Below are 27440 nucleotides of genomic sequence, written 5' to 3'. Positions count from 1 at the left end.
TATGGCGTGTGTAATTATTCTTTTATAATGGTGTTATTGCTCTCTAGCTGCCCAGTAAACCCAGTGCAGTTTCAGTAGACTGTATACAACAGCATACGAACTTCAGACTTGATTTTCTTCACTTTTATACAAAAGTAGGTGTGAAGGAGAAAAAATGATCCCATTTAATTTATAGAAACTATATAAAGTTTATAGAGTCTCCACAATCCTCACAAATGAAAAGGCCACAGAGAGGAGGGGCTGCATCAGAACTGGGAGGTCTGCAGAGCTGGAGAAGAATAGCACTTAAAGGAACACATCAGTAAATACCTGCACTGGACTTTTCCCATTAACTCCATGGGCAAGCAGATGGCCTGCATTAGGGGTTTGTCTGCCTTAGAGATTTTAGAAACAAGTTTTCTCCCCTTTCCTCCTCCCCATTCAGTTACTATTCCTTTAAAGTAGTACAGAACCAGTGCCTGTTCCGGAGTCATCGTTCTTATTGGAAGCGGCCTGTTTGCTTTTGAAAGGTTTACTGAGTAGTTTTAGAATCTGTAAATATACATAAGTGCTCTCCTGTGTGTGCCTGGTTTATTTTTTGGTGTGTGAACTTCCTGAAGCAGTAATACCAGCTTGGCTCGCCCATCCTTTCAGGCATATTTGCAGCTCTAATTTACACCGATGGGAGAAATTCTGCAGCAAAATTAGGAGCCACAGTGTCCTCTGTTGTACGGACAATCTAGGTAAACACAGCTCTCACTTGCATCCTTATTTACCCTGAAAATAGAAATTGTCAAAGTGCTTGGTGAAAATAGGACTTGGCTGAAACCAAGCCTCTGTAGAAATTAGAAAATGCTTTAGAAGACGTATTTTTTGCTTCTGTGTACCTTTCTGTGTTTCCTTTTCAATTTTGGTGGACACTGGACATCTGTCTAGCCATCCCATTTGGTAAGGCAACCTCCCTGACACCCAGGAGTCCCAAACGCAGCCCTGTTTCCTGCTGCACTGCCTGCCTCTTTTCACCAACACATGTATTTAAACAAAAAGCAACATAGCTGGGGACAGATCTGGCTTAACTTTAACATCTGCTGACCCTCCAAAGTTAATTTTAACAGATCAGTTGTTGAAGTTACACCCTTGACTCCGCATGACACGTGGCACTTCTGAACCGACGTGGGTGTGTGTGAGTGCATGGAGAGGCAGCTCGGGGATTGAGATGCTGAAGGGAGAGAAGCCCAAGAAGAACATGAGCCATCTCATGGTTTATTGTACTTTGAGATTTGTAGGTAGTAAATGCTGTGGGTATTTTTACAGATATTCTAGAACCCTAATATAATTTACAGTTGAATTTGTAGAGAACTGTTTCAAATCTGTGCAGATTCTTCTAAGTTATTTTAAAAGAAAAGCCAACAGCAATAATTAGTTTGGCATTTTCCATGTTTTCTAAAGCACTTAAAGGGTAATGACTTTTTTAAACCATCTTACATAAAATCAGGTTTTACAGGAATAAGAGGACCTCGAAGGCCCAAGTGGCCATCAGTTATAGATGTAATTCATGCTGAAAGCTCTATTCCAATACATCAAAATAAGGAAAACAATTATATGTATGATTAGAGGCTGCTGACCCTTCAGTTAAAATGATCAAAAAGAACAAGATTAAAATTTGATTTACAGAAGCTGCTACTTAGCCTATAATTAGGCTGACCAATAAAAACAAACCAGACTTCTACAGAATGTGACTTCTCAGTAGACGGGTTAGCTATTTTTGCATGGCTGAGGAAACACAAAAAGATTTTAGAATACATGCTCTATGTGTAGACTGAAATACAGCATATAACTAGTTTTAATGTTTCTTGTTTATAAATTGCCAGATTTCCTTAATTCTAGTGAAATTGGAGAACCACTTGAGAATAATTGTCTCTAAAATGAAATATCACTTCGTCAGTCTACTTCATTTATTTAAAATTTATGCTTAACTCTTTTATTTTAGAAGATTAATCAGAAATATGATTCCCCTTGCACTTTTGCTGTAGTTTGCTATGGAAATGGATTCAGGAAATGGCACATGTGATTAAAAACTCTTCAGCTGGCACAAAAGCTATTTGTACAGCTCCCAGCATACAGCACTTCTGGCAAGTTACAAGTGCTTCTCGTCTTACTGCAATACAAATAAAATGATTAATCAGTGTAGAGAATTTTCTGATTTTTTATTTTTAATTTGAAATTCACTACATAGAAGATTGGGGAAGATGAGTTTTTAGGCAACTTTTCCATTCATAAGATTGAAGACCAAATTGTTGGGTTAACTAACATGATCCAGTTTCCTTGTGCTTGTAAGTTAAGGTTAAGCACATTGGAATCCACATCAGCCCAATTTGCATGTGGGTGTCAGGACAATAATCCCATAAATTGAAGGGTCAAGCCACCGGCTCGGAGTCTAACATCACTGGAGAGCTGTGCACAGCATGTTAAAACTCAGTTCTCAAAAGCTACATTGAAGACTGCAAAACTAAGAGAACCTTTTTCCTACGTCGTTTAGAATGCATCTACGGGTGCATAGCTCATGCCTGGATGAAGACCTTATGTCTCCTGTTATGGGATATATTTGTTTTGTTTGCAGGCCTCCAATGAATTCTGACTTCTTTTGTGCATAAGTTTTTGAAGTTTCCTATAAGTGTGCTGTGTTCTGGAAACTTAAGTGCTGTGTTTTGTTTCTGATATTTGTAGTGGAACGGGAAAATGTACAGAAGAGGACCTTTACAAGATGGATAAACCTACATTTGGGAAAGGTAAGACTGACTGTCTTGATACTGAGATGCAAGGGCACAGTAGGAAGCAGACTACATGAACATATTTTGAAATAGTTACAATTTGTCATCAGAGGACTTCTGTGCATATGGAGAGATTTGTAGAAGAATGAGAGGAAGCTGGAAACATGTTTCCGTATAAATGAAAATTTCTTTTCAGGTTCAATGAACTCTTGGCTGGCTGTAGGTCATCTCAGATACCTTTGTGTCTTCATTGCTACTGACTGCATGTTCCTGTAGAACCCCACACAGCCGCATAAAATCAGTTGTGGTTTAGGCTGCTCTGAACGGATGGTTGCTGTGTGTTCCCCACGACTGGAAGTTTGAGTATCTGAGGCATAGTGGCCAAAGACAGATCAGTCCTCAGAACCTGGCTTTGTCCCAGATCTCCAGATGGGAAAGATTAATTACTTGCTGTTCGCTTTCCAAAAGCCTGCATGTTGTGATCTTAACATATCCAATTACGTTAGAGAACTAATTCTTGGACATCCCATATTTTTGAAGCATAATTATTTCTTAATCAGATGGTAATATGACTGTTGAAGCCAATTTGTTGTTCCTGTTGGTAGTAGGTAAGTACTAATTCTCATGAGCAGTTGGACATCCAGAGAAGGGTTTTCCTGTTGTTGAGAACGAGAAGAGAAAAAAAAAAATCTTAGAATTCCTGAGGCAGCAGCAGTTCTTCGTGCAGTCATGGAATGAGAGAGACCAACAGTCCTAACTTGGACTGAAGTTTGGGCTTCACCGTGCTCTTAGTACCTGTGGCTAAATTTCATAAAGTGCAGATAGGAACTAAGTTTGGGCTGTGAGTTAAACTACAGTCTGGATTGTGTGCTTCTTGTGAAGAGACTGCGCTTCAAACACAGTAAAGCAAAAAGGTTTTGTAGAAGAAAAGCATCACATAAAGAGTTGCTTAAGTCCACTACTATGCAGTGAATGTTACTGAAGGAATAAAAAGATCTTCACTCTCTCTAGAAAATCAGAATAAAGCCAGCTGGCAATGTTTGAACAATCAATTGCTCCCAAAGGTTTCTCAACTTGAAGACAATGCTTTGTGAGTGATTCCTTTGGGAATTAGGCTCTGGAGCTTTAAATTTGGAAGTTGTCAGAAAGGTTTGTCAAGTATGTAACTGTGGAAAAGGTCTTTCATTTACAAAAGGAATTAGATCATGAAATGGCTGTAGGGAGCTGTTAATTCGTCTGTGCCAAACATGTGAAGTCTTAGAAATTTTGTGGGTAGGTGAATTGTTTTCTCTGGAGCGCATACAATTTTTTTTTCCTCTCTGATTCAATAAAGAAAAGTGCTTCTCTGAAGAAAGGGCAAAAGTTTACTGCTACATTATTATTTTATTTCTTTTCTGAAACTAGCATAACAAACGCATCCATGTAAATAATGAGAACATTGCTAAAGCTATTTCTAATTACAGATGATTCCATAGGGACATCTTCTAAGGGAGGTGAGATGGCTTCTGCCTTTATCCTCTAAGAGGCACTTCTGTATGCAGAGAGGTTAACTTCTTTTATAGGCAGCACTGAAGGCCTCCTTGTATACCTTTTTAGGAAACTTCTGGCACAGTGTGTGTCCTCTTAGTGCATGCCATCCCATTTGGGTCATCTTTTGAGAGGAGATGGCTCTGGTAATGGGATAGTTGGGGGCAGTCTACATCCTACGAGTTCTGGTGGTTCTTGATTTTGTTAGGAGTAAATGAGAAGTCTGAAAGCTTCAAACCCAAAGCTTTTTAAATCTTGAAATGAATGTTACTTTTCTTCCTTTCAGCATGGAGCATTGACCTTAGTACTCTTGTCTAGATTAAAGACTAGTGATAAAAACGTACAGCCTCATTTTGCCAGAAGCAGCATTTAATGAAACATTGCCCAATCAGAAATAAAATAACTTGGTTCTTAAGGGACACAGGTGCAAGTGACATCTGAATGAAGCATCACTGCTGCAGCTGAGACTGCTCCTAAGGGCAGCACTGACTTTGTTGTATGCCTCACAGCACACAGCATGACACCTCACTGAAGTGGAGAGATGGCTCTCTTTGGAGGAGTTTGCTGAGAAGAAAACACAATACATTGCTATTTAAAGTGCTTAGAAAATAGTGGGATATAGAATGGCACCACCAGAAACATTACAGAGGAGACAGGAATGAGATTTGGGATAAGTCCTTGTCTGATCTCAGTTTTATCTTGTTTCTCTTAAAGGCAGAATTGCCAGTGATGTGAAGAAGAGTCATCAGTTTCTTCCTACAGGCTGAGATTTATTTCTAGTATCTCTGTCTTGTAAAATTCTCCTTCCAATTCTCTGTAGTAATGGTGACTCACCAAGTAGGGCTGTTTTAAAGCTACCTCATTTCTTTACTTCACAGTGCAAACCTCCTCTGAAAGTGAGAGATTTGTTTATGGATATACAAGATGGGAAAATCTTGATGGCACTACTGGAAGTCCTGTCAGGACAAAAACTGGTATGTATGCAAGGAAGAGAAACCTACCTATCTTGGAGCTCCACACATTGGAAGTAACACTATATTGACATTCAAATAATTAGGGAGGATTTGTTCCCATGTCTTGCATACAGTAAGAAGTATTTCAGCAATTATATTGTTATTTCTTTATGTTACAAGCTGGTGTCCTGAGCTGTAATTTAAATATGAAGGAAATCTGTAACCATGAAATATGAGTGGTGTGCAATCATTGTAAATGTTCCTTTTTTTTTAAGGATTTTTTTAAGGATTTTTTTAAGGTTTTTTAAGGCTTGGATATGTTAATGTTCACATACTCTGTTTCAAGTTTGCTCAAGCCATGTTATCAAGGAAAGATAAATTTGCTGGAGAAAGAATGCTCATTGTGGTCATATGTTCAGAACCACCTATTTTTTAATATTCATGCAGTTTGGGCTGTAGCAGAAGCAGCACTGTTTCTGTCTGCATTCACATAGAAAGCTTTGAAAGGAACATGGAAAGGAATTGGAGGGGAGACACATCGTGACAATCACTGATCTGTGTGCTGGAAGGTCAGTGAGGGAGGCCAGACTTGTGTTGGCAGCTGGGTCTTCCTGCATACATGATAAAAGCAGTGTGCCAACATGAAATTGCAGGGAAGCAGCCATGCAACAAATCTGTTTCATCTCTGCCAGAATGAAGGTTGTTGCTCCCACCTGCCTGTGCCTGCTAGCAAAACTGCTCATGCTTCCTAAATAAAATGATACAATTTAATTTAAGACAAAAAATGTATGTGTTATGATTTTTTGGGGGGTAAATTGGGTCCTGTTACTGAACGTGGTTGGGGTTGATTACATAAACAATCAACCTCCTGGTTGAGGAGAAATGTAATATCTAGAGAGCAGGAAAATGGGTTGCTAACTGTGTTTTGCAGCAGCTGGGGCCAATTGTATAGTTGAAGCACTTTCTGATCAGAGAAGATGGCAATACTTTTACTTCCTCAGTTTGATTTGCCTCTGTGTTTGCTGTTTTTTTAATGCTTTTTGTGAAGGGGTGAATAATTCCACCATTTTTAAACACTTATTGGCTTATTTTTTCTAGATGCATGAATACAAATCTTCAACCCATCGCATTTTTCGTTTAAACAACATAGCCAAAGCACTTAAGTTCCTGGAGGACAGCAATGTGAGTATTTCTAAAGGCAGCTCTTAATCTCTTCCCTGGATGTATGTCACAAATTGTAGTTGTTGTAATTGCAACTAGAGTGACGCATGGCATATACATAAGAATGTACTGCTTTTTTTTTCACACTGCAATTTACCTTAGCAGCAAGGTTAAAAAGCCACATAAAAATGCACAAAGAGAACACCTACAGAGTGTAAAACAAGGATTATTTGTTCATTTCATAATGTAAAGGTTCAATAGGATTAAAGGACCAGGAATCCAATATTAAAAGGAAATTAAAAGAAATGCAAGTAGTCTTTAAGAACTGAGTATTAGAGGCGTTATTTCAATTACTTTGAAGGTAGATGGCTTTCTTTCCTTTTATCAGAAATACTTGCAGTATTACAAATCATGTATTTATCTGGTAAATTGCTGTAGCAGCTGATCATGAGTCAAAGGCAAGAGAAAATTAAATCTGGGAACATGAGATAAATGCATGATTCCAGGAATCAAAAGCTTATAAGGATATAACTTTCCTCTTAGTTTAGTAGTACTGCAACATCACTTCCTAAAAACTGACACAGCTGGAAGGAAACAAGCAAGATCAGACCCTGTAGCTCAGAATGATTCAGTCCTTTTTGGATCTTTCCCATTAGAGCTTTCTTCCAAAGCGTTCTCAATGTGACCTGTGTCTTAAAAGCTCTCTGCTCTTGCAAAGCTATGTAATGGTGTCAAGAGAAGTCCCCAGCCATATAACAGCTTATTTATATGGTATACTCAGATCTTTCAAAATAAGGAAGAGAAAAGTGGAACATACCCACAAAGAATTACAGCCTGCTTGTTGTACTGAAAGATCTTTCACCTAATAGCTGAAATAAACTTCTGCAACTTCTCTACGATATTGTTTAGGATAAAATGTAACTGATGATCCTATTAACTCCAGGGTATAAATAAAGGAGGGTTAAGCTTCGCAGGCTTGTGTGTGTGTGTAGGGACAAAACCCTGCCTCACAGAGAGTGCCGTATCAGTGACTAATGCCACCTTGCTGCTTTCTTTTAATGTGCTTAATTCTTGCTCCAGAGATCCTGTGGTAGTACTCATCAGACTGGAGGGTCACTGGAGCACCAGTGCAGGAATGAGTACGATGTGAAACATTAGTGAATATATTTCAGCTTCATAGATTTTGAAGGTTTCATCCTGTTCCTCAGAAGAGGATGTGAAAGGTCAGAAAGTTGTCTTATGTCTTCCAGATGTTGCAGTCCTCCAGTGGGGGCTGATCTGGCCCTAAATGTGTATGTCTACATGGCCTGCTATAGAATTGTTAAGAAATATCTTACATGTTCTTAAATTTCTCAACAGTCTGCAAGATTATGCTTTTCACACAAAGCCAGCTAAGGCCTGCTAGCAGATGAGGTTTTTTCTTTCTGTTGATGTCAACACATTGCAGAGCTGCAGCTGAAGCAGGTCTAATTGCCAAGACCTCACAAGGTGACAATCCAGAACTTCACTGAACAAGGCCAGGCAGGCAAAGCCTTCGAATTAGCTCTGCCAAAACAACTACTTTTCTATTTTTTTCTTGTTTCCTTAAGAGTAAGCAGCTGGTAGCTTGTAGCAATTAGCTCAGCTGGGACAGGTGACAAACATAAGCAGTAGTAAGAGAACAGGACCATCACAGAACAGTCTAAGGATGAATGCTCATTTTGGACAATTATTAAAATGCACCAAGTTTTTAAAACTTTAAACTTTTAATGCTTTTAAAGCTTTTCTGTGCCAATTACTTTGCAGCTGGTAAGAAAATCTGAGCCTTGAAATATGGCAGCCAGAGGTGTCTTCTTGCTGGGATCAAAAACTGTTGTGCAAACCACTAGATAAAAAGCTATTCTGCTCTCCATTTTTCAGTTTAACCAAACTTAGTGAGAGGTAGTGATGAAAGTGCTGGCAAGAAGCCTCAGCTGCCAAGACCTTCAGGGTTAGATATTAAACCAGAGCGGGTGGAACCCATCAGTGTATGCTTCTGTGGAAATGGGGCAGCAGGGTAAAGCTCTGTGAAGTGATTCATCATGTATGGAATTTCTAAATAAACGATAAATGGGCTGTATGCTGGGCCCTGAGTGCCACGTACAGTACTGACAGCTTCCTTGCTTCCTCTTTCCTTCATGAGCTTTGCCAAAAACAAGTTTGTTTTGTCTAAGAGAATAACATTCTGTTGTTATTATGTGGAAGAAACTTCAATGTAGGAAATGCTAGAGTTTGCTTGGATTATGCAAACCTATCTCCTGCTACCTGATTTCATCAGAACTCTTTGACAAGCAGCGTAAAGTGATATAAGCAAGGAGAAGGGAGATGCATAGCAAAACAGAAGTGAGCAGTTCTTACTATGATTTCAGTTTTTTTAAGAGAAATGGCTTCAGTCCTATCCTTTTCCTCAGGTTTAATGTGCATTCCAGCCAATCTGTCACAATTTAGAAAGAGGAAGGCAGGAGGTATATGCCTGCCCTCTGCTTGTTACGAATTAGATCCACCAGCGAGGACACTATCTTTATCCATATTTGTACAGATGAAATATATTTGTAATCTTAAATGTACAAATGAGCTCACTGCTGTTCTGCAGACTTTGCTAGAGGTTTGGAAGGCTTGAGCTGAGAGCTCCATGAGCGAAGTGGCTGTGATCAAGGCACATTATCATTAAAAGAGATTTTAATCTTACAGTTGGCTGGTTGGTCAATGATGAAAGTGTTCCAGATAGATCCAATGGTCTCAGTCCAAGCCAGTATATATTTTTGTATTTATGTTGTTTCATCTGAATTTGTCTCTGAATTTATTATCTCTTCTACAGGTAAAGCTTGTTAGCATTGATGCAGCAGAAATAGCAGATGGAAATTCCTCTCTGGTACTTGGACTAATATGGAATATAATATTGTTTTTTCAGGTAATAAAACTCGAATACTTTAATCATAAGTCAACAGCCTTCATGTTATCAATCTATTCCAGCCAAGTACTGTTCTTTTAAAATTGATTTTTAATCCTAAAAAACATAATTAAGCTTGCTAAACATGACCTTTTCCCTCCTAAGATATGCTAATTTTATACCTGCAGCTGTTTTCATTTTATTGGATCTGTTTTGGTGTGAATAGAAGGCAATTTAAGCCCTGATTTGACTTGGACTCGAATTAGCTTCAGATTATTCCTGTCCCTTCTCCCCTGTTCTTTCTCAGGACTCTGCTCCAGATTCCCTGGACCTGCACCAATGTCTCAGGTTTGGTTCCAGGTTACAGTTCATTTTCAGTAACCTTGTCTGGATCCAACCTAATATGGTGGCAAATTCCATGCAGAAACAGTGATTTCTGGAGACTTTCTTACCATGGCAGAAGTTCACAACTGATGCAGAGAGCCAAATGAAATATCTTGAAGAGCCTGAAGTTTCAGTCCTGATAAAACTGAGTTAAACCTGAAATTTAATTTAGCCCCAGGCTTAGATTCAAACTGCTTCAGTCTACATGTATTTTGAAAATGACCTTCTAGACAATACCAAATTTTAATGAACAGAGAAAGATTAGGGAAGGTTTCTGCAGTTCTTGTAAGACTATGAGGCTCTAATGCTCTTTCATTTTCTTGGGCTCATTTCTAAAACAGCTCTCTATTTTGGAGCAGCACGGGGGTTTCTCTGTGTGGCTGAGCACTTCAAACCAAACAGCACAGCACCTGTTTGGCCAGATAGACTTGGCAACAGAAGGCACGGAGGCATATGAAAGCAGTGTAGTGAGTACTTTGGACTCAGCTATCCATGCTGACCAATGATAGGATGGGAATGTTGTTGTAGGTCACCGTTTCTTAACATAAAATATTTCACTCAGTGAGCCCTGTGAAAAGAGAGAATGATTTCAGTTAAGCTAACTGCTTTTTCAGGATGTGGTTCTTTGATTTTTGTTTAACGTGAATTTGTTCTGTTCAACATTAACCAGTTCCATGCCCTTCCCATTTCCTGGGGTTGCGAGCTGGCCTGCTGCAGCTGTCACGTCTGTGCAGTACAAGTTGAGAGTTGTTCAGCAATGGCCCTGTTATCTTAAAAGTATGCTGGTTTGCCTAAAAACAAACATTCAGTTTTCCATTCACTCAGTATTAAATCAGTGTTCTGTGTGTTTCACTTTTTACTACAGATTAAAGAGCTGACAGGCAACCTCAACAGGAACTCCTCCTCGTCCAGCCTCTCTTCTGGGCCCAGCGGGCTGGAGTCAGACACATCATACCCCAGCACTCCTAATGTAGAAAGAAGCATGTCTGTCACAGTGAAGGATCAGCGAAAAGCCATCAGAGCCCTTTTATTCTGGGTTCAGAGGAAAACCAGAAAGTAAGCAAACAAGCTATCATAAAAAACTGTGTCCTGCCTCTCCAGTTCAAGCGGAAACTCATCTCTCTTTCCTAATGTGCCACCCTGACAGTGGGTTCTTCTGGCTTTTAAAGTCTGCAGGCATAAGAGACCTACAGGTAGACGTATCATTGCACATGTGTCTAAAGCAACCATCTGACCTTGAAGCAGGCTGTGTTGCTTCGTGGCTTGATGTTAAATGTTAACTTGCGCTAATCTGTTTGGCACTATTTAAAATAGGATTGTTCCCTCTTCCCCCTCCCTGCAACTTCTGCGCAGTCTATTAGATATCTTTTACTAATTAAAGGGTAGGCGTAAATAAAGGTTGAAATATAGAAGGGGAAAAAACCCATAGTGAAAGACTTTAACAACAAACAGCCTTTTAAATTAAGCAGCAGTCCTGAGAGAGTTTCTCTGTGTGCTGTAGAGTGCCTAGAATAGAATTTGTGTTAGAAGCTTTGTTTTTCCTATGAAAACTGGTCAAATCTTAGGTTGTTTCCTGAGAATACATTAAATTTGGGGTCCAGTTCCATTGATCAACATATCTCTCTCCTCTGTAATAAGAAAGCAATTCTTTCACCAAAACATTTTGATCATTAATGCCAGGTAGAATTGCTGTCAAGTTTTTCAGTGTAAGATATCCAGTGCGCATATAAATGCTTGGCATATATTTTACATATGATATTATCAGAAAAGATGATTGCCAGAGAGAAAAGAGGGCATGGGTCAAACTTACTAATAAATGTAGGATAGCTGTATATTCATCATTTTTGTCTGTTGATAGCTTTGTTTGTCCAAACCTACATGTGAGCATAGATGTTCTATATAGAGAGCTGAAGATAGAAATTTACATTTTAAGTGTTTGGTCCTGTGGACCTCATCCCTTGATTATCTCCAGTGGAGGTAATTGTGCTTGTTGTGCAGATAAACTTGCTCCATTGAGATCCGTAGTTAATTGCTGCTAATGCAGACCACATAGGAAGCACAGTTTTACTCTCAAGGTAATGCTGATAATGACATTAACAAGGAGGAGGCACAAAGAGAATGAGAAAAATTAAGGTCTTAGACTTCTTATCCTAGTCAAGGAGTACAAATTGAAACATTTAATGGAGAAAATTGCTCTTGCAACTGAGCTATTAGAAGTGTAATAGTGTCATTATAGTTGTCTTCACCAATGACTTGTGCAGGATTTTCTATTCTGGGGCAGCATTTCGTTGCAAATTTGTTTTTTTTTCCTAACACACCTGTGATCTATATGTATACTGGTGCTATTTGCATTAGGCAAAGTGCAGTTTTCTGTTATCAAAGGCCAAATACACAGGAAAGTGAGTCATTTATGCTTATGTTTTTTAAGTACTTAGGGTGTTGGCAGTCATCCCAAGCTGTGGCATGAGAGTGCTGGAACACAGCAGACATGGGAATCGCACAGGCATTTGGTTTTGTGAATGTTAAATGTGGTTGCTGAGTACTTGAGGGCTTTGCTTTGACTAGCTGCTTCCTATGAGCAGGTTGGTATCGGTTCTTGACTGCACTGACCCAGTCTGTGAATTCTTGTGTTTCATTGAAGTATTTTGTGCCTTTTGATTGATGCTGTGACTTGTGCAACTTTCAAGAATCTTTGAAAATGGTGATGCTTTACTTTGGATTTTTAACACAACTGCCATGTAAACTGTATGTGATTCTGTTTAGATACGGTGTTGCAGTTCAGGACTTTGCCAGCAGCTGGAGGAGCGGCCTTGCCTTCTTAGCTGTCATAAAAGCAATAGACTCCACTTTGGTAGACATGAAGCATGCATTGGAAAAATCAGCACGAGAAAACTTGGAGGATGCTTTTAGCATTGCACAAAACAAGCTGGGTGTTCCTAGGCTTCTAGAGCCAGAAGGTAAAACATTTACATCAGCATTATTGGGTAACATTCAGACTACCATGAGTACATTAATATTGCATTGGCATACCTGCCGCAAGCCTCCCAGAGATTGGATTATTGATGTGATTGGTGTGTGGTACTCATTGATATGAAAAAAGATTTGGTCACTGGCTGGTAGTCAAGTGGTTCCAGTCACGCTTGTCCAGATACCTTACCATAATTTTAGCTATGTGCATTGGTCCAGGTTAGTGATTAGATGCTACATGACATCAATATTGCTAGTGGGCATTAATCACTGTCCTGCTGAGTGGAGAGATGTCTCAATGCAGTAGCAGCATTTCGTAATGCCTGCAGTCCATGGAGGCAAAATGTCACTTCAGGATGAATTGTGTGAGTCACCACACCAGGAAGATGGATGGAGACCTATTCAAGTGTGTTTGCATTTCCCAGTTACTCTTCTATAATTCATGTATATAGTATGTATATATAAATACGTGTATGCAAAAATATATATATGTGTACAGATAAACATATGTTTACAAGTGGAGCTGATTCTTACCATGCTTTCTGCTGAACTCTATTACACAGGTGTTAAGCCTTGAGTTTATGATTGAAAGCACAAACAACCAAACTGTGCTTTATGTGTCACCTGTTAGAAGAATAGGTTCTGCTAAAAATATATCTCTGTGCTGTCACTCAACAAGATCACTGTCAAGTCATAGCAACATATATATGCTGTAAATTACACTTTCCAGGTGGATGAAAAGTGACCTTGGTCAGGGCTCAGTATGTGTTTGGAAACAGGAAAAAAAAATTAATGTGAACAAGATGTTGAGAATTCTTTATACTGTAAACAGTGAAAAGGATTCTACCATCTCTAATCTGTCAGCAAAAGAAAAGTGTTGCTGCTCGTCATAAAGGCAGATAACTGTCTGGCAGCCTGTGCCTCTGCGAAACTGCTTTCAGGCCATGTGTGCTGACGTGCTGTACGCCTTCCCCCACAGATATAATGGTGGAATCCCCTGATGAGCAGTCCATTGTGACCTATGTGGCCCAGTTCCTTGAACATTTCCCAGAGCTGGAGGGAGTAAGTGTTTATTCTTATGCCGTATCCCTTTTTTAATTTGCTTTGGTGTAATTAATAAGGACAGGTGTTGTGTTTATCTTCTAGGTTTCTTTCTGAGCTGTTTAAAATAAGCCACAAACTCTGTTGTAATTTTTCTCGGCCTTGTTAAGTCCAGTCAAGTAAGATTTCACTGCAGATTGCTCAGCTGCTTCAGATACAACTCTGCATTTAAACTTTTACATCCAATTATAGCTTTCAAAGGTCAGAAATATTTACATAGGCTCTGCTACTTTGCCATCGTTATTTCAGAATAAAGTGAAGTTTATCCATTCATCTATGATTATTTGACCTTCAATTTGATTCTGAATTCAAACTTCTCAAGTATGAGGGTTGCAATCAATTTGAATTTAGCAGGTATTGTATCAGATACAAGACATTACAGGCTGAATCTTGTCAATAAAGCTGTCAAAGGCCCTCATGTGTAAGCATAATATACATTACAGCTTAAGGGCTGGGGCTTTAACGAAAATCGAAAGCAAAGAATTGAGGAGCAGTCCTCGGCAGGGACTGACAAAGGTCCTTTGGACAAAAAGAAGATAAATTTAAAATGTAGCTAAACAATAAGAGACTTTAAACTGGAGGGGAAATGAGAAGTCCTTGGACCTTGGGAAAAGACCTGCCTAAGATGAAAAAGGGTGCTTGACAAACCTGGTTTAGCACAGTCTTTTTGATCTGAAAGAGTTTCCAAGGAATTTAGTGACCCTTGAGTATGTAGGTAATTTTTTTGTGCTTGATTGCATGCACATAAGTCATGATTCCTACATTAGAGCCATTCCTTCTCATTTAGTGACTGAAAGTTCCAAGTGTTATTTTGTTCCATAGCTTATGAAATTGGTGGAAATTACTAAAATCACCGGAATTAAAATTGTTATGATAGTCTAATCATGATTATTAAATTAGTTTGCCATTAATATTTGTCAGTCTTAAGACTTTGGGGCATTTTAATGGCAAAAAAAGAGCCTACCTATTTATTTATTTATTGTTAATACAGTTACTGTATTAGTGTTAATACAGGAACTGAATAATCTAGTAGATTACTATGTTTCATGGTAGATTTAGTGCACTTGTTAGGTTTACTTTACTGCCAGGTTTTGGGATTGAGTCAAAAAACCGAAGTCAATTGTTTCCACAAATGCAGCAGGGAGAGACAAAAATACTAAGAACTAGCAGTAGGCTTGTCTCCATTCTAATCTTCCTGTACAAGTGGCTTTGTTCAATTCTCTTAACTTGCCAAATTGATTTGCCTACTTTTAAAATACGTGTGTAATTAATTGGCCATTTGCAAATTAAGGGGGCAGTGGCTTAGTTTCTGTATCACTTGGGAGAAGTAAAATGATCTGTGAGGCACGATTTGTTTTTTAATGGTGTATTGTTACTTATAGGAAGACTTTACAGATCCTGAGAAGGAGCTTCCAATTGAATCTACATATGTTCACATCAAAGACACGCCTTCAGAAAAGGAAAGCAAAATCTTGATTTTAAGGGAAAGTGACAAAAATATGTACACTGTTAATCATGAAAGGAGTCACCCCGCTCCTCCAAAGGTTCATATTCATGATACCCCTGAGAGAATTCTGTCAGAAGCTGTTCCTGAAGCATGTAATGGCAAATTGAGTCAAGTGTTAGGCGATTCTCAGGAAATCTCTGAAGATGAGCCACAAAGGCCGACTTCACTGAAAATTACAGGATCTGTCAGTTATGAATCAAATTCCTCCTGGGAAGTTCTTAGTGATAAGTTGGTGCCAGGTGATAGTGGCATATCTGATGATCCACTGAAGCAGAGTGATGACCTTTCTCCAGCTGTTCTGACAGATCAGAAAAATTCCGTTGACTCTTTTGAAGACTATTCTGAAGAATTAACAAAAGAAACCTATACTGAATACGACAATGAAACAAAGAGCCTTTCAGCCAATACTTCTTCTTTAAGTCCATTGTCTTGGACTTCAGGTATACTTACAGATGAATCTATAAATAGAGTAGAAGAGAGCAATTCCCAAAATTCAATTATTTTACCAGAAGTTACTTCTAAACAAGAAGATACACATAAGTATGTTCTTCACCTTCTAAATGAGGAAGTGCTGAAACAGCCAGAAAATGAACATACAAAGCAATCGCCTGTTCTGGAGACAACAGAAAATAACCATTGTTCATTGAATGGTTCTAATCTCAAAAGCCAAGAAATATCTACGCTGCTAGAAACATCTGATGACTCTCTCTCAGATGGACCCAATAATGGAGAAGACTCAGACAGTTGTGATGAAGATGAGTCTTCAGCAGAAGTGCTACTCAGTTCTTCGAAAGTGTCTGTAATACCCCATGATCTGTTCTATTATCCACATTATAACGTTCCCATATCAGCGGTTTTGGATGCTTATGTTGAGCCTTGTCTTGAAAGATACGATACTCAAAATGACAAATCTTTTCCTGAAACAGTAACAGATATTTTACATGAGAAAAGGATACCGGAAGAGGGCTACAAGGAAGATGATCCAGAGCCAGGCTTAGGGAATAATGATGATGTCCCTTCATTGGAAATGGGTACTGAGAATGGAGAGGAGGAAACAGTAGATATAAACAGTCATAGCAGTTCTTTCTATGAAAAAGAACTGCCATTACTAATAGGAGAGATAGAAATTGAAATAGACAGCCAAAAAGCCACCGGCAATGAAGATTCCATAATTCTACAGCATCCTGAGGTATTTAACTTTTTATTTGCTGTATTTCTTTACATATGTATGGGGGTCAGTGCCTGAACTCAAGGATTTCCTTTCGCTTTGCTTGCCATTTGGAGAAATAGATGAGATGTGCTTGGTTTTCTGCCTCGTTAATGCTGTTTGCCACAGCCCTCTACTGGAAAGAATGGAATTGCAGTTCCCTGAAAAGATCTGGCATTAACAAGAGAGACTGAGCAGTAATAATACTGCAGAAATTTGAATTTTACTCATGTTTTAAAATATTTTGAAGACCCTTTGTAGCTCCTAGGCAGAGAAGATTATGACAGAGTGTTTAAAATAAGTTTTAATGAAATGAACAAGAAGCAATATTGTTGATATAGAAAAGATAAAGGTAAAGGATTTTTTTTTTTTTCCAAATCTAGATAAGTTTGTCTGTGAAAACAAACCAATTTGAGTAGGTTAAGTCATGTGAATAAAGTGCAGGCTTACCTAAACTGGAGGAGAAAGAAGGGCAATTTCTGGTAATAATTCTGTGTTTTGTATTTAGGCAAAATTGTATATCTTCTTAGAAACACTGATTTTGAATTGCCTTACACATTTTCTAGCATAGTAGTGACAGTGTTGTCTGGAATGAATAACCATTTAAGTACTTGAACATTACTCTGTTGCTTAAACTTGGTTTGGTCCTAATTTATTAGGACAATGAAGTCAAATTGCTGTTATCTCCAACAGGCTAATTGGAAACAGATTTAAAAAAAAAAAGAAAATCATAGTGCATTACTTGAGAGAGCTGAGTCATGTCATACTTTCTTATGTTTAAAGAACTACCAACTAATTGCATGTAAGCTGGATTGATGATACTTTACAGTTCAAGGTATCTGAAATTATTTTCAAAATTTGTGTTTTTTTTCTCTTTAGTAACACTCTCAATCTCATACAGCATGTAATGTAGCGTCTGAGTAAGTTACACCACTGAGATATTTAAGAGGTTGGGGAACCAATCTTGTCTGATGCAAAACATTTCTTATTTTCAACAGGCCATAGGAGACAATCTGGATGACTTTGCAACAGTGGGAATAAGACTGGAAGAAAGTAGTAATGGGCAGGAAAAAAAGGAAAATATGATGGAAGCAGAAGACTTACAGATCTCAGAAGTTGGGCATACTACACTGTTAGATGATGAACTGGAAGAAATTGCTAATAGCCAGGAATTGACCAGGTATTTTGCATTGACATTGTCTGAAATGTATCTAACTGATAGGAATGATGCACTTCTAAAGGGCACTGCACTTCTAAAGTATGTCATTACCATCGAATATTTCTTGTGGACTACTTCTAGGACTCACTGGCTTCTTTCTGTGTTTCTCTTAAATATATCAAGTAATTGGGTGCAAGTGGGGTGTGATTTGACTTTGCTGTACAAACTTTGCTACACAAAACCAACTGGAATCCCAATGCATTTTAACTTTAGATGAAAGCGTTGCCTCCTTGGTCAGGCTTGTGTTCCCTGTCACTTATCAATTCTTTTTTAACTACACAACCATAAAATCTCACTTGCTATAAGACTTGCGTAAATCTAGGGGATGTAAAAGGTGCAAAAAATATATTAGATAATGTTTTCAAAGAAAAAAAAATTCAAATTTGAGCATTTGGATTTTTTTATTAAAAAACAACAGCAACAACAACAATTTAAAGTTTTCCAAAGTTATTCCTTGTAATGTTAACAATAAATTCAAATCCATATTCTAAAACACACGACCCGTTTGTATTTTTGTGTAACTAAAACTAGTGTGCATAATTGCAGTGAATTCAAAGTAAATCTTCATGAATTAAAACACTTTGCTTTTATGTATGTTCCAGAACTTGTGGCAATGATTCCAGCATCTTTCTCCGAAGAAGGTTTCCTGATTCTTCTGAGATGGTAAGTTTGTAGAAATTGACCTTTCTATCACTGTTTCATGATTTCTCCTGAATTCCAGAAGTTCAAATACTGTCAAAGGTTCTGCTTTCTATATTCTGTGATAACACAAAAGCCCAATGTTTTCTAAGCATTTTAGTGCTTTATTCAATAACAATTTAAACTGTTCTTTAACTCTTCCAAATAAATGAAATGACATCTTACTGATCCTTGGAAAAGCCCACAAAGTACTATTTAATAATCCAACTAAATATTCTCTAACTTTGAGGTTTACTCATCACTGTATAGCTGAAACACTTCACTTCTTTGAAGCTTCCTTTATCTGCAGATCCGATTTCTTTTAGTTTATGCATTTTGTGTATGCATGTGAGCATCCTGGTCAGAGCCTTGCAAACATGTGGAGTGTCTTTTGGATGCACTTTTTACCAAAGAGGCTCTTTGCCACTTCTTTTGTAGTAGTGATGTAGTAGGTTCTCTGAGTAACAGCAGCTAGCCCTTGAGGACACTTAATTGTAATGTGAAACTGCATCCTCTATCACAGATGTAATTCATATTGATTTCCTGCAAGCACACTATACATCTGAGCTCTGGATTCTTTTTCTTTTTTAACTCATAAGGGACAGCAACAGCAGTTCGGGTCTGCTAAGCACGGGTAGGAATGTGGCTTTTCAGCACAAAATAAAATGTGGGCCTTCTTCGATTTGTAAAGAAAAGTTGCTGACAATATTCAGGGAAACCAATGTTTCACACAGAAAGTTGTATGAATGAGGAGAGTTCTTGGCGCTTCTGATTATGTACCAGACTGTGATGGGGGATGCATGGGTGTGGGATAAATTTAGGAGCACGCTTTCATTTTATTTGAGTAAACATTAGACGTACTTTGCAAAGAATGCACGCACAACTACCGGTGTATGAGAGACTGAATTTTATTTTCTTTTTATATCATCTATTTTTTGTTACTTGTTTCTTTAAGGAAACCTCTGGTAAAAAGGATCAGAAGATGACAGAAATGGGTGAAAATCTCTTGATCACTGGGTGAGTAGTTCTTCAGACAGAATCTTGTGCAAGGAATCTATAACTTCTAAGTAATTTGTCAGTGTTACAAAGGGAAATAAAAATTAACAGTAGTAATAGACCAATGGTACATCTTATGTACTAGCTCAGGGTCAATATTTCCCATAGGTGTAAGACACAAAACTTCTTTGTTGCTTGATCTCTCTCTTTAACTAAAAATGTCTTTTCTTGACTTGAGAGGAAAGGCTTATCTGTCTAAGCAAGACTGTGAACTCTTTCCCCACATAGTGGATATTTCAAACCAAGAACAGAGTGGGAGGACTTTCTGTGTGAGGCCTCTGGCATTGCTGGCTCTTTCCAAGTTTAGAAGCCTATCAAGACAGTGTTTAGCACCATCAGTGCTTAAGTGTTCTGTTAAGGCAGTGCTTAACAGAACTCTTGCCTCTCCTAGAGCACCTGTGAGCTTCTACAACTTGAGTGTGTATGTTTAGTTTGGGCTTACAGTGCTGTGGTGGATCCTGAACTCAAAATGTGTATCCCTTCAGTATGAGTTTCTACATATCTATTTAAGAAATAAGCATTACCTCCCTCACTTGATTACGTTTTTCCTCTTGATTGGTACTGAATTAGTACCACCTTCAATTTCTAGTTAAAATGATGGCTGCTTTTAGCTGTAAAAAGCACGCAGAATAGCAAATGCTTCCGTTAAAATATCTATGTGAATAGCTGTCACAGCAATCTATAACCACTGCTTGCTTGCAGACTGCTGCTATTGAGCACGTTTTGTGTAATATTCATATGTATGTATTCAGTACATTAATTGAGAGAGGGGAACGCCCAAGCCAGAAAAAAAAAACGGAGGTTGTAATTCTAGAGTTATCCTGCAAACTAACAACCTGAGTTGTTCGTTTGTTTCCTGAAGTGTAGGGCAACTTGTTTACCCTTCTATGTATCTGACATGAAAAACTCTAAGAGTAGCTGGTTTGGAATCAGTATGTCAAGTCTGATACTTATATCATATAAATAAAATACTTGACGTATAAATAAAAGGTGATACAATTGTTGCTCAAAGCCATGTTTATTGCTCTGAAAGTTAAAAAATAAAAAAGTATCTTTTTGACCAATGAAAATCAGCTTATGTCAAACGAACTGTTTCTGCATGTATTTTAACCACCTGAGATCCTGTCCAAGTCTTCAGAGTATTAATTGCAGTTTTTAGAGTCCTTAGGAACACCTGCTAGAGCTCATTATGCATCCTATAGCGTAGCTTGGGTTGCAACCAAGTAGGTTGAAAGAGCTGATCAAACTGCTGTCTATTAGAATGCTCTCTGATCTTTAATGTAAATGTTTACAGTTTTTCCTGCCTCTTGACAAATTCTCTCTTATTTTTAGGATGAAAAAGGAAGTGGAAACGCACGAGACTGCAGCACCTCCTTGCCAGACTCCAAGCATTGAGCAATCAGAGCTATTCTACTTCATCATTTTCCTCTGGGTGCTTGTCTACTGCCTTTTAGTCCTTCCACAGCTTTTTAGCTTCAAAGTGTGATCTCTGTGAGGTGTGTACAAATAAAAGACGGTAGCTTGATTGCTTTGTGTATCTACATATAAGTATGTTATTTCAGGTGAAGCACAAGCAGAAATATAGGACCTGGTATTTGTATTTACTATCAGGTTCTCATCAGTTCCTCTACTGTTGTGCTATGACAATGTCTAAGCACATTTTATAATACGACAGTTGTGTAAATATATATAAAAATGACCTGATTCAGTAGCTGCAATTTTGTACATTTGTGCCTTGCTTTATAAGATGCTAAATAAAAATGGATGATTATCAGTAGAACTATGAACAATTCAGAGCTCTAATCATCAAAAATTATTCTTCTGGCTTCATTTACCTGCGAACGGTTCAACACCAGTGGAAGACTTGTTGTTGGCTTGCCCATTAATCTGGCCCTCCTGAAAGAGCAAGGCTTGAAATGCTCTTTTTCCGTGGAGTTCTTTGAGAGGTGGAGGTAGAGCCGAGTTGGAGTTGAGACATTCTTGCTGCAGGAATTTAACTATAATCCTAGTGGCAATCCAGTGGAGCAGCAAAATCAGGTGGAGGGTTTTTGTGGAGGGAAGATTGTTTTTTTAGGATGTAAATTCATTTTTACTCAAAACCTGTTATGCTTAAATTGCAGGAACAAATTGGGTGTAGAGCAGTGGGGGATCATGTGAGAAATCTTAATCCAGATATTTCTGTACAGAGTACCTGAAGAAATACACTTTGTATGTTACTGATGGTGGCAATCTTTGAGAAAGATCAGGAACAGATAGGTGGTTTTTGTTTGTTTGTTTTTAATACTGTGAGACAGTATCTCTGTTGTGAGACAGCATCTGATTCCTTTTTTCTGATGCTTTTATTTACCAGATCATGTGATCACTTTGTCTTTTAAAGATACAAAATATGACAGGTAGTCTAACTTCTAAGGCTACTGTTGAAGCACAAGTGCATTGTTATGAAAGAGTTAGAAATATTCTTTAAGTGTATAAATCAATGACGAGTGTAAAACTCAATATAGATAAATGCTGACAGCCTTTGTTTACTCTCTAGTTTAACTGGATAGACTTCTGTGCACAGACATAGTTAAGCCATTTCTACCTCTTAACTTTTAGCCACATCAGCAATCACTTTAGGGTATTTGATTTAGTTTTTCAGCCAGAGGAAGGGTACCAGTGCACTACAGGATGAAAGATAATTCTTCAAATTCAGTTCAATTGCAATAATTTCTTAGTTATCAATGGAGATTATCTGGAGTTCAATTACAGTCTTTTTGGAGAATTTTACCACTATCAGAGTTCAGTCAAGGAGAATCATTTCCATTTTGTCTTCTCTCTCCTAAGAAAATGAATTGGAAGGAGATCTTTGGATGTCTCACCTAAGCCACTGGCATCCATAAAGAATGGAAGAGTGGGCTATTAACTTCCAAGAAGGAGAAAACTCATCATTTTTTTCTTCCCTCTTGCTAATAGTCAGTGGCTCAGGCAGCAAAATGAGCAGTTTATATCTTAGAGAGCATGCAGCAATTGTCTTGATCACTTCATCCAATCTTTAAGCTAATGTATACTTTCCAGCCTGGCCTGAGAAAAGATGGAGGTTGCTTCTACTTTCTGAAGTTGGTGAAAATAATACTAAATAAATCCATGATACTTGGTATTTGGCTGCTTTCCACATTTGGATTTGCCTGGTTTGTTTTTGTTTGTTTGTTTGTTTGATTTTTTACTCTAACAGAAGCAGTCTAGCTTATTCAGCCATTCTGTGGGTAAGAATGTCCAGAGTAGAAGAGTTACAAATAGTACTGCTGTGGTCAGCTGACTATGGAAACAGACTGAACTCTCAAGGAGTTCTGCCATTATCTAGAACTGAAAAAGAAAAAATAAAATAATATAAAAAAAAAGGACAACTGCATGAGCAGCAGCTCCCCCCACTGAAAATGAATCTAATCCCTCAAGTGCCCTCTCTGTTCTGTAAATGTTGCTCCTTTTTGGTCCTTGTGTGCCATTCTTAGCTTACATTGTAAAAGCCTGACTGTGAAGCGTTCATTGCAGCAAAGGGTTTTCTAATGTGCTGACTCGAAGACTGTCTCAAGGCATCTGAGATTTTAAAGGCTGGTGGGCCATTTTTATCTCACCAATAGATATGTGCACAGTCTGAATAAGGAGGTTTTTCTTGAAAAAAGGCCTGGATTTTTAAGTGCTAAGCTTGAAGTGACCTCATTTGATACTTTGATTTAGTAGCAGAATTCAGATATATATGGGTACTGATCTGTTAAGACCATTTATAAAACCAGCTCTTGATGAGCAAGTGTATGCATGGTAAGGTACTGTGAAGTGTAAGTGTTGGGAAGTGCTTGTAGATTACTGGATAAAAGGGTGTTTGGTGTTCAGAGAAGTACCATCACAGGCTGCAAAACAGCTGTAACAGGATGTTTCAATGGTACTGCTGTTGTGTAACTTAACTGCAAAGTGTTTCATTGCAATTTTATAGAAAGTGCGAGAAATGGTTTAGTATTAAAGACCAAAGCCTGCTAAACGGTTATGGGGCAGATGTCTTGCAGCTGAAGAAATGAGTTAAGCAATCACTTCATCTACAAACTGAAATGAATGCAGCCTTTGCCAGGTTGTAGGAAATGATCAGGGCAAGTACAGATTGCAGTTATAAAAGAAAAAGAAAAGAAGACAATCACTTTTTCAATGCCGTGAATATTTTTGATAGATTGAGCTCTAAAATGTATTTTAATTGAGTTTCTAGATTATAATGAATGTGTCTACAGAATTTTATGCAAAGCTTCAGAGTTCAGCTGTTTTAAAAAGATGTTTTTTTATATAGCGGTGATTATTTTATCTATATATTTAATAGAACTGTAAAACCATTTTAAGAATACCTGTAAAACTATGTGTATGTGATATGATTATTTATTAATTATGACTCACAAGAATGAACATTGAGCTATGCATCAGTTGGAGCATCCATTTGGAAACAGAGGAAGATCTCTTGCTGAGCAGTAGACTTGAAAGACGTGGGAAATGATTTGAATGCAACTGCGTGATCTTAGAGCTGCATAGCTATTTATCATTTTGTGATGTTAACTTTCATAAGTTGCAAATTATACTGAGTGATGAGGCTTCTTTCTTCCATTAAAACTTCCTGAGGCTGAAATTTCAACAAGCTAATATTTGGTGTTCAACTCACTTATTTCCCTTACATCTTCTGATGATAGTCACTATGATTTCTTTATCAAAGTAGTGAGCTATGAATTTACTGGGGCCCAGGGTTTTTTATTATTATTTTTTTTTTTTTCGGAGCTTTTGGTACCCATCCTCACATAATCAGAGCTTTGAAAAGAGGAATTTGCCCAGTGTATGTGCTCTCATATTCAACCATCTAAGAAGATAATTAGTGCATTATCACCCACATGTAGCTTTAAGTACTTGGGAGTCCCTTCTCACCAAGCACAAAAATGAATGCATCAGTGATGTGTTCAGTTCTCGACTTCTGTGAAAGTCAGTGTGACACATCTGTGTGCTAAGCACACCTACGGGATCTGGCCTTGAGGGGACTTAACTTCCATCACATAGGCCAGAAGTAGCCAAAGCGTACGCATTGCCTTGGGGCTAGGTCCACAAACAATGCCACAGACTTCAGTTAACCCCTTTAAATGCATCACATTTGTTGCACAAATTATGTAGGACCAATCCCCTACTTCTTCTAGGAAGTTACCATCCCCTACCAGTTTTGATCAAGAAGACAGCAGCAGGAAACAAGTGGCTGGAACGCAGAGTAAGGTCACAGGTTAGAATGTGCCTGTGAAAGTTCCCAAACCTCCACAGCCAAAAGCTCTGACCTGACAAAAGTCACCCCCCTAATTTCCACTGGGCTAGTAGATGGTAAACCTGAAAGAAGGAAAAAAATCCATAAGTGTCTGTATTTCCATGTTGTGCAGTTTTTTTTCTGAAGTAAATAACATCAAATTCTTCCCCACCGCCTGCCACTGATGATGCTGATTTATAGACATCTGACTGATGAGTGTTTATAATCCAGTTTTGTACATAAGCAGGGTGTGCACGAGTGCAAGCTGCTACCCCACACTCTGCCATGGTGGAGCTATGCATGCCAGAGGACGGGATTTATATGCACATACATTTAAGGGATATAGGAAAAGACATATTCTGAATGGGAAAGCTTGCTTGCTCTGTCCGTCTCTTGACACACTACTCTATAGCTCACAAAAGGCAACAAAAATTAACCTTTTATTCTCAAGTGCCGTGTCTGTTTCAGGGTTATCTTAACTGAAATTGTGGAATAGCAAAGCATTTCTTTCTTCCTCTGAATATGAGACGTGGAAAGCTCACTTCCACCTCAGTGGCACTTTTGATGACTCCTTTTCAGACAGCTGCTACTGCTGATAATGGAAAATGAGAACGGTGTTATTTTCTCACCATGAGGGGAATGTCTAAGTTTATGTCTCTGGAACATAAAATTGGCCCCTGGGTGATTAATACAATTCTTTCCTCATGAAAAGGTTAGAAGGGGCAATAAAAATAATTAATTCGACCTCAGTGAGAAATAGTAAAAAATAACATTCCAAGAAAGGCTGTGTTCAAGTCAGGTAATATTTTACTACCAAAGTAGTTTCATTACTTTCATTGGGCCTTCCTGGAATCTCTTTAATTCACAGAATTCATTTGCTCTGTGCCCAAGGAACCATTCATACAGTGCAGCTCTGATCCACAGCTGTCATTAGACTATAACAGATAATCGCCAGTGTTCACTTAGAAATGACTGGCCTAATTTAATTCAATTCACTTTCAACTTCCATGCTGTTCGTTTTGTAGAGAAACAACTTTTTTTTTTTTTTAGTGCTGAATAACTTACAATTAAATATTGTAAATCAAATACATCTTTTTATTACAGCCAAAAGAATTCAACCTCTGCTTTTGTATTGAAGGATGTTTTAGTTTCCATACCACTTCATGCTATTTTATTCTTCTGTGTAAAAATCCAAAAAAAAAAAAAAAAAACCCACAACAAAACCAACCCTGTTTTACCCTGATCAATTTTACCATTCTTACTAAAGTTCTTCATTTAAAACAATCTGTAAAGTTCTAGTTTGCTAAGGAGTTAATTAGGGACATTTGTAAGTGAGGGATGTCATATTTAAAAAACGTTACCCTTTGGCAAGAGGTCAGGAGTGAAGGTTATTTGAATGAGAACAAATGCAAGGAGGGCTTGTTTGGTATCAAAAGGCTGAAGGAGATGCATTTTTGTGTATTTTAAAATACATTTCTTCTAAATGCTTTCAATCAGTGGTATGTATTGAACACTTGCACTTGTTGCTCAAAGCTAATTTTTGTGAGAAAGAAATGTATTCTTGTGTATAGTTGGTACAATAGCAAAGAAAATGTTTTTAGAAACTGCTACTCTGTGATAAGATTAGTATTTACTAGTGAACAGTTCCACTTTATTTTATAAAATCTCCTGTTTTGAAATAAATGGACAGGCTTCCTGTACATAAAGTGTTACCTGTGAGTTTGTCCTTTTCCTCTCTGTATATTATCAGACACCTTCCTCTCTGCATATTGTCAGATTACCATTTTGTTCTTATTTTGCATTTTTGTGCCCAGAAACTGTACCCACTTTTTGGTAGAGAAGATCTCATCAAACAGAGCAAATTCATAAAGAGCACTCTTTTCTCACCTACCTAAAGAGTGACTTTTAATTTTGGATGGGGAAGCCAAACTTTTATACCAGTCAACAAATAGTAAATTTAAAATTTTCATATTGGTTATTTGTTACTTAATTTCTTATGTGTGGAAACTGGTATTATAAAGGTAAGCTTTCAAAACCAGTTGTGCTGAATTATATATTATTCTTAATATTCAATTTATCTGGCCTATTTCTATGTAAGAAGCTAAGTGTTAGACCAGTGAATTAGTAACTTACTGGGCGCAGAACTGATTCATATTTACTATGCTCCTCTCCCTACACCTCAATTCCCTTTGCAGTGTATGAGCAAAGGAGAATAATCAAAGTGCAACAGAGATAAAATACAGTTGAGAATCAGACAAGTAATCTGCCTCCAGAAATACAGAACTAAACATCATGAAACTGTAAGGGGAATGGAGTGGAAGTGCTTATTTTCTAACTAAACTTAAAGGCTAATAGCTTTCATGCTTTAGGAATGGTAAATGCTCCTCTATTCCTCGCTACAAAATCAAATCACCTCATGCACTTTCAATGTGTTTCGCACAACTCTTGTTGTTGCTGGTACTTATTGGCCATCCTCCCCCACACTAGTGCTTGTAGACAGTAAGAGAATATTCATAATGTTATTGACAATTTGGGAGGAGTATGCATTTTTACAAGAATATAGATTCCAAAACGTAGTTCAATTGCAAACATGGCAAGAGTAGGAATTGTTGGATTTGATTTCTTTTGCGCTACCACAGGATATAAATCATCTTGATTGCAACCACAAAAATAATCTCCCTTATCCTTTCTGTGTAAACACAGTTTTGGTAGCTCAAACAAGATGCAAACGA

General features: G+C 37.9%; 1 protein-coding gene across 1 annotated transcript in view; it reads left to right on the top strand.

The window, feature by feature from the left end:
* The window catches only part of CLMN (calmin), a 69646-nt gene extending 45575 nt beyond the window's left edge, over positions 1-24071 (top strand). The window contains exons 2-13 of the mRNA XM_042814056.1: positions 2707-2768; positions 5156-5251; positions 6329-6412; positions 9228-9320; positions 10549-10739; positions 12447-12640; positions 13630-13712; positions 15134-16447; positions 17464-17645; positions 18287-18347; positions 19318-19379; positions 20751-24071. Of these exons, the coding sequence (XP_042669990.1) occupies positions 2707-2768; positions 5156-5251; positions 6329-6412; positions 9228-9320; positions 10549-10739; positions 12447-12640; positions 13630-13712; positions 15134-16447; positions 17464-17645; positions 18287-18347; positions 19318-19379; positions 20751-20904 (2576 nt within the window). The 3' untranslated portion in view covers positions 20905-24071. The remainder of the gene's footprint in view (positions 1-2706; positions 2769-5155; positions 5252-6328; positions 6413-9227; positions 9321-10548; positions 10740-12446; positions 12641-13629; positions 13713-15133; positions 16448-17463; positions 17646-18286; positions 18348-19317; positions 19380-20750) is intronic.
* Positions 24072-27440: the final 3369 nt, after the last annotated feature.

The sequence above is a fragment of the Centrocercus urophasianus genome, unplaced genomic scaffold (genome assembly GCF_019232065.1).
Source record: "Centrocercus urophasianus isolate 14NV4802_14NV808 unplaced genomic scaffold, USGS_Curo_1.0 seq_14, whole genome shotgun sequence".
NCBI lineage: Eukaryota > Metazoa > Chordata > Aves > Galliformes > Phasianidae > Centrocercus > Centrocercus urophasianus.
The sequence above is the reverse complement of the archived record's forward strand: the minus strand, read 5'-3'. Positions and strand labels throughout refer to the sequence as shown.